Below are 12786 nucleotides of genomic sequence, written 5' to 3' on the forward strand. Positions count from 1 at the left end.
TATTATTTGCGCTCTAGCACCTGCCCAGAACCGTCAGGAATACACTTAAATATTATTCCTGACTAATATAAATCCTAACTACCGTCAGGCTTTGACCAGCACGGTTACAACTCTAACTCTCGCAATAAAGTGTAAGATTAATATTAAATCAAATCTTAAACCAAAGTGTAAGGAACGTCGTCCACTCACCAACAGTGGGTCTGTACCGTCTGTACCCAACTTACACCAATACTCGGCGCGATCACACCACGTACACTCTGTACCTCCCACGTACGCCAGCCGTTTACACAGGACACCAACACTGCCTTCTTCACTGTCCGGGATCCACCACTAGAATGTCTGTTCTCCGCTGTCCAGTAGTCCCGGGATACCCAAGCTTATCCGAACTGATAAGCCGGGTCAAAGAGCGCTAGCCAGGTTCGCCGCCGCCGCTTGCTTACCTCAACAGACGCGCGGCCCAAATAACGAAAATATACCCCCCTGGGAAAAATAACTCGTTACAAATGTATACATGAAAATAAAGAATATCTGTCAACATGTTCAGAAAACCTTGTCTTTCATAAAATCATCTCTAATGTACAGACAACTTCCTTCACAGTTGCATGAAGTGATAAAAACAAGTGTGGGGGAAATTGATTTGTGGGTTAAAGCAGACTACCCAGAACTACTCAGAAAATTAATTCAGTTAGAATCAAGACTAGAAATAGAAAACACATTGACTTTGATTATAACAACTTTTCGACAGAATCCAACTTGGGTGATAAAAACAAACACGGAATACACAATCGATGTGTCGGTTTGTTATAGGATCCAGAACTATCACACTTGTCGTGAACCATTTTTTCTACGAGATGAAATAATGATAAAATTTAATGTGTCTAATTTGATTTCAAATATACCTTTCAAAAACGTTTCACTCACAAGGCTGAATCCGTCGGTAGGACATGTATTGGACGAGAACTTGCCTGTTTACAGATTTGATCCAATGCCTTCAGCGATTGTAGAGGCTGAATTTAAATTGGACGACAACGTGGATATAGTAGTGCTTATAAGGAAAGGCATCAGACCGACTTACGAAATGCTTATGACGGAGGGAAAGAATATTTCGGCTGCTAGTCCAAAGCTCCATATTGTTACTGAATCCTCGCATGTCCAGCATCTTTATTACATGGCGATTCAACCCAGCGACGAGATACACATAAATGAAACTCGTACAATAAGCTTTGGTGTAAAAATGTATTCAAAGAATTGTTACACCTTTCATGACGTGTGGGAAACTAGAGGATGTTTAGCAACGCATGATAACCTAACAGACAATCTTGCATGTAGGTGTAGCAGACTGTCTTTGATTGGTGGACTAGTAAAAGAGGTTTCACTATATCTGGATGTTGTGAGTGACGTATCACTGTTCCTTACCTTAAGAGGAGTTAATACAACTTTACATCAAACTCTGTTAATTCTCTTGCTCTCACTACTTCTGTTTGCACTAATCTGCTGGAAGGCCGACCGTTATGAAAGAACTGCAGGACTAGTATCAATACTACCGGATAACTTACCAGGTGAGCGTCATGGATATCTAGTCTGCGTTATGACTGGAGCACGGTTCGGAGCTGGCACGGACGCAGCTGTGGGTGTAAAAATTTATGGGACATCGAATGATGGTCGAAGACACGTTTTGACAAGTAAAACACACGAGGTCATGGGTACAAGAGGAGAGGACTGGTTTTTGATCTACGAAGCTGAATCTCTTGGAGAAATATCTTGTTTGGACATCTGGCATGACAATGCAGGAGCCAGACCTCACTGGTTTTGTGATTCTATAATTATTTATGATTTACACCATAAGAACTGCTACTATTTCCTAGTAAATGACTGGATCACTTTAAGTTCAAAGAGGTTCCCTCAGGCGAGTTTATTACCATCAACATATTCTGCAATAAAGAGTCCACCGAGAGTATTCCTGGACTACTTAAAGTTGGAGTTTCATCTCTCCCATGTTTGGCTCGCCACAGTCACAAGACATGCGAGAGACCCAGTTACTCGGGTAGACAGACTAGCTATCATCGTGTCTTACACAGTTGTATCAATGGCTGCTAGCATAACACTTATCAACATGTACGACGAGGCTTTGGAAATAGACGAGTTCTCTTATTCTTTGACATGGTTGATGGTGGAAATGGGCATGTATACCTGTATCATTGCAGCTATTGTAGCATTTGTATTGATGCATTTGTTTAGAAAGATATACAAGATAATATTTTACATAGAAACACACGGAGAAGGTAAAGCAAATACGAAAAGAGTCACTAGAATAAGTATACATGAGGATTATTTGTGTTCGCCCTCGACTATGTCGCTGACTGAAGACAAGACTTATATTCACTACGGCCGGAGACATCAACTAGAGACTGGGGTTCTGAAGAAGAGGACATTGTGTGAATCTGTTAATTTGATGTTGATGCCGAAGCCATTAGTTCCTGTCCGGCTGGAAAGAGATGATCCTAACGTTGTTATTGATAAGATTTGGTTATACACATCTTGGATTACAGTTTCCTTAATCACACTGGGTTGCTTAACAATGAGTATTCTTTTATCAAAAAACCTTCCTCCTGTAAAGACTGAAAAGTGGTTAACAGTTGTGGCTCTTTCAATAATATTCCATGTGTTTATTTTGTTACCTTTAAAAATTATATGTATTTCAGCTCTGTTAGCAGTCTTCTTCAAACGCATAATTTACAAGGACGTTTACACCTTTGACCCTTCAGAAGGCAAACAGACAAATTTATTTGGAAATGTTAAATACTTGTCTAATCTCGTACACCTACGATCTCAACCCACTTATCGATCACTGAATGAAGTCTTCCATGAAGAACACAGACAGAAGATGCTAAGGACTGGCAGGCTTCAAAGGTTGTACCAACTATTAGTACAGTTGTTGTTCCTCATAGTGCTCGGTGCGATACTAACGTCAAATATGTCCATTGTTTACCAAACCAATGCACATCTGCGCACTTTGATGGGTGATTTTGACAAAGTTCACAACACATCGGACTACTACTCCTACTTGCAGGAACACTGCGAGCCTTATCTTTTTAGGTACTCTTGGTACAACTACATACCTCTTAGTCGAGAATCTGAACTGAAGTACTTTAGACAAGACTGGTTGCATGACAGTGTCAGTAGGATGATTGAGAAGTTTCGACTGAGACAGTTTAGAGTGAAACCGAAATATTGCAAAACGTACTTGAATTCGTCAAAGGACTGTGCAGCTCCATTCGGTAGAGGATCTGAAGACACAAATGATTATATTCCGTACTGGCTGAGACGTGGAGATCTAAATGAAACAGACGAATGGCTTGGGATTGAACTACTGGGTAACTGGTCCTACACCAGGCCTCTAGACGATCCAAACTTCAGTTTCAACGGTGAAACAGGATTGACTTACACGAGTGGAGGGTACAAACGGGATCTTAAGGCGTCTAGAGAAGACTTTAGCGCGTCTTTGAACAAATTGTTGCGGAAGGGATGGCTGGGACATTACACCAGAGCGGTCCTTGCTCAGATCAAGGTGTACAACACCAACACACGTCTGTTCTCGGAGGTTACATTGATTGCAGAACACACAGTCACAGGGCAGATCCTGCCTAAAACAGTGGTCCACTCGGTTGACCCTAATCTGCAACTGGACTGGTGGCTCACAGTGTTCATCTTAATGGTGTTTATGCTCTGCGTCAGAATCGTCATGCTGACAAACTTTGTCGGAGTGTTGGCTCTGTTTAAGAACTGGCATCGCGTGCACGAGCTGCTGATGACAGTCAACGGTTTGGCTGTGCTTGTCTATTTGTTGCTTCATCAACTTACCGCTCTTCATTACGTCACCGAGTATCAACTGCACGCTGACGAACTCAACTCCTTCGACTTCTACAAGATCACGCATTATTATTTTACTACAAGAGCGTTACTTTGCACCTTGTATATTTTGATTTTGCTTCGTTTCTACTCATTTTGGAGATTCGGACGGACAGTGTTCAGATTCTTCTTAACTGGTCTTCGTTCCTTTATGCACATATACTGGATATTTGTAACATTCATGTTGTTTCAACTGCTAACATTCCCTGTGAAGTACATCTCGACTAACATCATCAATGTGTATTCCACCTCAAACATGTTCTACATAATATACAACTATCCATACTTCCCCTGCAGTACCGAAGTGAACGGATTGTACGTGTTATGTTACATGTTGAGTCGCAGCAGTGTTGTTGCTATGGCGATGTTTGTTTGTGTTTTTGTGCACCATTACAAGTCAGTCAGGTATGAGTTAATGACGTTGCATGATGACAATCATTTTTACACTTTATATCAAGAGATCAAGAGGATACTGTCCCTCCCAGTGATTCGGGTGACGCACAAACTCACAGATACGATGGTGGCCAGACATGAAGCGAGAAAACAAAAATTGATCAGTGAAATTCAATCTCAAATGCAATCCCAAGCCTATTGAAATGTTTACTGGCTTATATAAGTTCGTGATTAAATCTGTTTTATTTTGTAACACGAGTTCTTGTGTTATTACAATAGCCATTAAAAATAATTATATTCCTGATTAATTTCTATTGCAGCATTCAACAATTATTTTTTGAGCAGCATTTAACAATTATTTCTTGAGCTGCATTATAATTTTCCTTATTTGACATCTTTTAAGTTTCCCGCACGGTATTGTTCAAAAGGTAAAAATGAATATTAGTTAAAATTTATTAGTTTTGAGAAAAACTAAATAAAAATTTTGATGGTGAGATAAGGCTGCACTTGATATACAGGCCGTGCTGGTGTATACTGATTTTTACGAATGAGGTGTTATTTGAAAGCTTAATGATCTGGCGAATTGATGAGTGGTAATTAAAAAGACACATGTTTGCTTTCGCCACTTAGCTTTGTTTTATGTCTGAAGAATGCTTTCAAAGGTCCAGTTTTAATGATTAGGTAACTTTCTTTATAACGGGTTTTCAAGTGGATTAGATTAAGAGCTGGTTACGTTAGTTAATTGTTTAACAACAGTCAGATTGTAAACAAGAGACATAAGAGATAGTAAAAATAAGTTAAACTAGCTGTTTGCCCGTTCTACGTACGGGAATCTTGTAGTAGGTTGAAACCTTATATTCAGAACAGGAGTTGGTTTGCATATTTAGTGTGCATTTTTCCAGATATGCTGGCAAAACTATTACTGTATAGGAATACATAATAAACCTTCGCAAACACAATATCTGACAGTTTCAAACCCAAAACGAATGCTTCGCAATTAAGTGTCAACCGATCATGTTAGTCCATATTTTATATCTAATGATAAAAGGAACTGCTCTATAGATCTATGAGTCATAGCCCTTACGGAGGCCTGTAATTGAAAGTTACTTTTCACACTGGTTAAAAGTAGTAAAAATACTACCTCAACCTCACTACTGCACATTTTATTCGGGTTGAAATTTGCATTAACAAAGGTGCTCTTTTTTCACGAAACACTGAGAAATAAGGACATTAATGCGTTACCAACAGGCTTACACACACAAATACAGAAATGAATTAGGGGATTTACTACGCTTTAACCAAAGCAAATTACAATTATTTGAAAGTTTTGATAGTGTCATCAAATTTTATAATAACCGTTTTTAGGCCTAATCAAACTGTAAAATTGGTGTAAATCCGTTGGCAAATATATAAATAATTAAATAAATACACAGCCCACAAAACATTTATACGTTAACAACGCCAAGCTTTAAAAATGCATGATGGTTTGCTAAATAAATCGGTCACTAATGTATTATCATTTTCATAGCATAAAGTAACATTTTGGAGTCCAGACAGAAAACGCAATAAAATGATATACAGTAAGACATCAATTAAATTTAATAAGAAATAAGGTACAGCACTAACGATAACTATAGTTGTAAATAGTGATGTGTTTGTACGTAAAAATTATTCTTGCTGCTACCACCAGTTCTAAGGAAAAGTAGCAGTACCAAAAACCAACGTTTACATTTAAGAAAAGAACTATAGTACTTACGATTACGACCAATTCAAACTGTCCTTCTAATCAAACTGTATTATAGGTGGTAATTCGTTGGAAAATATATAAATAAATAAATACACAGGCCACAAAACATGTAACGTTAACAACGTAAAGCTTTAAAAACTCACTATTATATTATTATATATGGTTTGCTAAAAAAAACATTCACTTGATGTGGTGCAGTACCGAAGCCATTAATCTCCCTTGGTTTTAATTTTTTAAGTTTTCGAAAATTATAGTTATTTCCCATTTATTTGTAAGCAACTTTTAATGTTAACATATTAATGACTGTTTGAAGAAACCACCTTTATCCAAACAAAGGTTTCTTTTTTAAAAGATTACGTAATCTCTAAACTATAATCGGTACACATATCTAGCAAACATTCGGAGGAAATGTGACAAAAAACGCACAAATCTGGGGTTTTGGACGTTTGTAGTTTTACTTCCTAAGTAGAAAAAGTACCTGTACTATTTTACTAAGAATTAAGTGAATGCACTGTTTTATGTCATAACTCAAACTCAACTCACTTTATTTACCTTTTTACAAACATAGAATAACAAATAAACATATGATAATAATTAATAGAAATTAACAGGTGTTATGAAATAAACTGTTCTCACAACATCCTCCCTTTTAAGTTTGAAAGTTCTTCAACCAGCTTGGTTTGTGTATATTTCTCTTTGGACGGTTGTATGGTTCTGTTTGATGTGTATTCGCTGACAAATTTTGTTCACTGTTTTCCTCTCTTAAATAAGGGGCAAGTTTGAGGTAGAATCGATTTCTTCTCACATTCCTCTTATCAGTTTCAACAATATATGAACGAGGGCTGTCCAGGATTTTCACAATTTTGCCATGTCTTCTAAGGTCCACAATCCAAACTGGGTCTCCTATATGAAGAGGATTGAGAGTTTGCACTTTGTGCCTTCTATCATAGTTGTGTTTGTACTTCTCACGATATGTTTCTTCTCTCCCTTTAAGATCCTTTAGATCTGGTTTTCCACAAAGCAAATGTCCTGTCTGAGGCAATGTGTTCCGTAATCGCCTGTTCATAAGAAGCTGAGAGGGACTGAACCCATTCCAGAGGGGTGTCGTTCGATAGGCTAGAAGCGCTAAATAAGGGTCTTCCACATTTTTCTTTAGAATCATTTTGGCAATTTTGACTGCCGCTTCAGCCTCTCCATTGCTTTGGGAAAATGTTGGGCTACTTGTTATATGCTTGAAGCCATAAACTTTGGAAAATGTCTTGAAATCTGAATGTTCAAGGACTTGAAATTGAGACCCACAGTCAGACCTAATTTCTTCTGGAATGCCGTGTCGACAGAAAAAGGCTTTGCATCTCATTATTACTTCTCGTGATGTTAATGACTCTAATTCAGATATCTCAAAATATCTGGAGTAATAATCTGTCACAGTCAAAAACCAAACGCCTTCAAGTTTGAACAAATCCATCGCAAGTGTTTTCCATGGCCTGTCAGGGAATTGTGTGGGAAGCAATGGTTCATGACTGTTCCTTGAATGTTTAATACAAGTAGGGCATGATTTCACCATACTTTCAGTGGCTGAAGAAATTCCTGGCCACCAGACTGACTCTTTTGCACGTAAACGACACTTGGTGATTCCAAAATGACCTTCATGTACTCTTTGAAGTGCCCAAGACTGCAGAGCTGGCGGAATTACAAGTCTTGAACCTCGTAGTATCATCTCATTATCAACACTTAGCTCATCCTTAACTGAATTATACGGTTTTAGGTCATCTCGTAATGATGTCTTAGAAGGCCAACCTTGGATGATTATTTTTTTCAGTTCACGTAAAGTCGGATCTTTATTTTGTTCCTCCAATACTTTAGCAACTATGCAGTCGTTTATATCGATGGACGACAAAACCATTTGAACAAACGCTTGAGTTTCTTCTTCTAACTCACGGTCATCAGTACATGAAAATGGGAGAGGTGCTCTTGAAAGAGCATCAGGAACTAGAAGCTGCTTTCCAGGAATATAAGTAATTGAAAAATCATATCTCATGAGACGCAATCGAATTCTTTGAATTCTTGGAGACAATTCATCAAGATGTTTGGATTTCAAAATTTGAAGTAGTGGTTTGTGATCTGTTTGTATTGTTATTCTCTTGCCAATAATAAATTCTTGAAACTTTTCACATGCCCAAGCAACAGCTGTAGCCTCCCTCTCGATGTTTGCATAGTTTTTTTCAGAAGGAAGAAGGCTTCGGGATGCAAATGATACTGGTCGTATAGAACCATCATCTTGAACTTGAGAAAGAGTTGATCCTAGTCCTTGAAGCGAGGCATCACAGGAGATAATTGTTTCCCGATTTACATCGTAAATGGCTAGGCAAGGAGAGTTAGTCAAAATGAGTTTTATTTCATCAAATGCCTTCGCCTGCTCTGGACCCCATATCCATGGAACGTTAGCTTGAAGTAGTGAATTCATTGGGGCCAAAATCTTAGCTTTGTCAGGAATAAACTTACCAAGAAAGTTTACCATCCCATTGAACCTTTGAAGTTCTTTTACGTTTTTTGGGCAGTCCATTTTGAGAATGGCGGAAACCTTTTCCTTATCAACAGAAATTCCATCGGATGAGAGGAAATGCCCGAGGAATTTAATACTTGACTTACCAAACTCAGTTTTGTCTTTGTTAAGTGTCATTCCTACATTTTTAAACTTTTCAAGTACTTGCCGAACAACTGTATCATGTTCTTCTTTCGTTTTGCCCCAAATCAGAATATCGTCCATATGGACTGCGACATTTGACTGGTTGTCTAAGATTTTGTTCATGCATTTCTGAAAATGTTCAGGTGCTGATGTGATTCCAAATGGAAGTTTGAGAAATTTAAAACGTCCAAAAGGGGTAAGGAAAGTAGTTAGATCCTGGGAATTTACATTTAAGGGGACTTGCCAAAAACCACTGTTTGCATCAAGTTTTGAAAACCATTTTGCTCCTGAGATTGAGCTGAGAGACGTTTCAATTTTGGGAATCGGATGATAAGACCGCTGGATGGATTCATTCAACTTTGTTAAGTCAACACATATGCGGACATCTCCATTAGATTTAGGCACTACTACCATTGCTGAGCACCATTCAGTAGCATGCTCAACTGGTGTGATTACATTATTTTGTACCATACTTTCTAGTTCTTTCTTCACTTGACACATTAGGGGTAAAGGTACTGTCCTAGGAGTGGTTATTGCGTATGGTTTTGCGCCATCCTTAAGTGCTATTGTGTAGGGATCAGGAATGACGCCCAGACCACTAAACATTTCATGGTATTCGGTAAAAAAGTCACTGTCTACCTCTGCAACTGAATTAACAAAAGTTAAAATTTTTAAGTCCTGTATTGCTGGACGACCAAGCAAGGGTGTTATGAGTCCCTTCACTACGTATACCATGTGATTTATTTTAACATCCCTGTATTGGATATTAGCTCTAACACAACCTACAGTTTCTAATTTTGTTCTACCAGCCCCAAACAACTCAACTAGAGTCGGCTGGATCCTACTTGGATCAACTATGCCAGGGGGAATTACTGTTACATCAGCCCCTGAATCAATTTTAAATGTTTGTGGTTTTCCCTCAAATACTAATTCTAGTTTCCAGGGCTTACATTTTGACCCATCCCCAAGTGTACCTATGAATACTTTATTATTTGAAGGTCCAAGTTCACTTACTTCATTTTCGTCAGTTACTTCCTGTGCTTCTTTAGATCTGCAGACCTTCGAAAAGTGACCAATCTTTTTGCATAAGTTACATGTTGCGCTTTTTGCTGGACACGTGCTTCTTGGATGGGACGGTTTATAACCACACCAGATACATTGCGCTGGGTATTCTTGTTTCTTTTGACGAAACCTATATCCTTGATTTTGGTTTGAACTCGATGACGTAGTTGCTTAAATTTGAACTCTTTTCTCATCACATAAATCTGCCTTCTCTTTCTTTACGTTATCTGCATGTCTTATTACTGTAATGGCCTTGTCTAAATTCATCTCGGGATCCAGCAACAAGCGATCACTAAGTTTCTCATCATTTAAACCCAGTATTAGTACCATCAACACCATTTCATCATTAAGTGAACCCCAGTCACAGGTTCTAGCCAAGGAATGGAGACTAACTATAAACTCTTCAACTGTTTCATTAATTTTTTGTTGTCTCTTCAAAAACTTTGCTCTTTCAAAAATTAAGTTCCTCCGTGGAATAAAATGTTTGTCAAATAAATCTAAGACTTCTTCAAATGTTAGCGTTGATTCGGTTGCTAAATTAAAAGATGCAAAAATCTCATCAGCTTTCTCACCTAATGTGTATATAAGAGTGTTGATTTGTTTGTTCTCAGACTCTTCAGATAGCCCAGATGCTGACCGATATCTTTGAAATCGTGTTTTCCATCTTGGCCAATCTGCTGGTACAAAGGAGAAACTAGCTGGAGGTTGAATAACTGAATGAGTGTTTGATACAATGATTGACTTCTTAGTTGAATTGTTGTATTCATTTTCTCTGCTTCTTTCATTTTCATTATCTTCATAGTCAGATTGTTTCCTTCTTGGATTTCTCTTCTGAGGCATAGCTCTAAACCGCTGCCACCATGTACTATTTTACTAAGAATTAAGTGAATGCACTGTTTTATGTCATAACTCAAACTCAACTCACTTTATTTACCTTTTTACAAACATAGAATAACAAATAAACATATGATAATAATTAATAGAAATTAACAGGTGTTATGAAATAAACTGTTCTCACAACAGTACCGATGTCGTTGTCGAAATAAGTAGAAACCGAAAGTGACACATTGGAAAAAGCGAGTTGCGATTTTAGCTACATAGTCCAGTCAAGGAATGAGGTGTAGAGTGCGTGAGCAGGTAACTAAGCGATTCCTTCAGAAACTTGTTCAGGAGGCTTAGGGTGTTAACATACCAAAAGTCCTGACTCCTAGGTGGTGAGCCAGGGGGTGGAGGGGGGAAAAAGGGGGGGAGAAAGGTACGCATTTTGGGTTTTTTGATTATATCTCGAAAACTATCAAGTTTTTGTATACTATAGTAAATTATAAAATTGAAGAAGATTAAATTTTCTACAAGAAAAGTATATAATGTGTTTATTTTGGTTCAACAGATTACGAGTTATAACTTATTTTTAATTGATATCTTTAATAAAATCTCCTTCCATAAGAAATACATGTAAATTAGTATGCGAAATGGGGCGAATCCTATCCGCCCAAAGGAAATATAAATTATATTCTGGAAATCTTTACAAAATTTCCAGTAATTTGACACTTTAATCATTAAAATTGATCCAAAATTAAGGCGAGGGCGAGGTAACAAAATGTCGAGTTTTGGTGTTTTTTTTTATTGGAAATATAAAAAAAAAACTTAAATCATCCCATTTTTAAACGCTCACCCTCGCTTTAATTTTTGACAAAATTTCATGATTAAAGTGTCAAATTACTGGAAATTTTGTCAAGATTTCCAGAATATCATTTATATTTCCTTTGGGCGGGTAGGATTCGCCCCATTTCGCATACTAATTTACATGTATTTCTTATGGAAGGAGATTTTATTAAAGATATCAATTAAATAAGTTATAACTCGTAATCTGTTGAACCAAAATAAACACATTATATACTTTTCTTGTAGAAAATTTAATCTTCTTCAATTTTATAATTTACTATAGTATACAAAAAGTTGATGGTTTTCGAGATATAATAAAAAAACCCAAAATGCGTACCTTTCTCCCCCCCTTTTTCCCCCCTCCACCCCCTGGCTCACCACCTAGGAGTCAGGACTTTTGGTATGTTAACACCCTAAGCCCCCTGAACAAGTTTCTGAAGGAATCGCTTAGTTACCTGCTCACGCACTCTACACCTACTTTTGGATCATTCATTGACTGGACTAACATCTGTAAGTTAAACATATGTTACGATCACAGTGAAATTAGAAAGATCTTCCAAGATCACAGCAACATCCACGATCACCCACTGCAGTTGATTTTTTACTTTACACTTTACACAACTGTCTTTGTTACGCCGTCATTGAATGGAAACCTTTTTTTAAACTATTGGTGACGATTTGTTGGAATAAATATATAATTCATTCATTCATAATAAATATAATGAGTTCGTGATATAATAAATCATTATCACATTTAATCATTCGTCACTGACGATGATTAAAAAAATGTAAGTTTCCCAGCGCTGATTCACAACACTGATTCTCAGTATTTTCCCCGGTTATAAAAACTTAAGAACAATCGTTGCACTTGCGATTAATTAAACCGGTTAAGTTAGGCACAACGGTTTTAATCTAACTTGGTTTGGATGTGCTAACAAAACTTTATCGGAAATGGTTGCGGTATTTGTAAACAGTATTTAATGTAAACATATCAGTGACAGCTAGAAATGAGAACTAATCCAAACAGCTGATCGTTATTTCATAAAATGTAATAGTAAACATTGGGGGGAAATTTGACAAAAATCGAACAAAATTGGGTTTTTGATGGTTTGTTATATTTTTTCAAAAGTAGTTAGGCCATATTTTAATAGCCAAAGACACTCTCGCCAATCCAGTGAATACAGAAAAATAATTGGAATCTTGATCTGTACTCTAGTTTTCAAGGAGTAGGCCGCGTAAAATGACATTTTGGCGTTACAGACGAAGTCACAGAATGGACAGACAGACAGACATACAGACAGAAATTAAGATAAGACTCGTTTCGGCT

The 12786-nt window shown here is 37.4% G+C and overlaps 2 protein-coding genes across 2 annotated transcripts; one reads left to right on the forward strand and one right to left on the reverse strand.

Annotated features, from left to right (window-relative positions):
- Positions 1-1588: 1588 nt before the first annotated feature.
- On the forward strand, positions 1589-4504 carry LOC129003461 (polycystic kidney disease protein 1-like 2). The gene has a single exon (XM_054431755.1). It carries the CDS (start codon positions 1589-1591, stop codon positions 4502-4504), a length of 2916 nt encoding a protein of 971 aa, XP_054287730.1.
- A 2194-nt stretch (positions 4505-6698) lies between these two features.
- Positions 6699-8087, reverse strand: LOC129003462 (uncharacterized protein K02A2.6-like). The gene has a single exon (XM_054431757.1). The coding sequence runs from the start codon at positions 8085-8087 to the stop codon at positions 6699-6701; it is 1389 nt and encodes a 462-aa protein (XP_054287732.1).
- Positions 8088-12786: the final 4699 nt, after the last annotated feature.

This window comes from Macrosteles quadrilineatus, unplaced genomic scaffold, assembly GCF_028750875.1.
Source record: "Macrosteles quadrilineatus isolate MER2022 unplaced genomic scaffold, UCM_ALF_1.0 Scaffold_9__3_contigs__length_116548681, whole genome shotgun sequence".
In the NCBI taxonomy this organism is placed as follows: Eukaryota; Metazoa; Arthropoda; class Insecta; order Hemiptera; family Cicadellidae; genus Macrosteles; species Macrosteles quadrilineatus.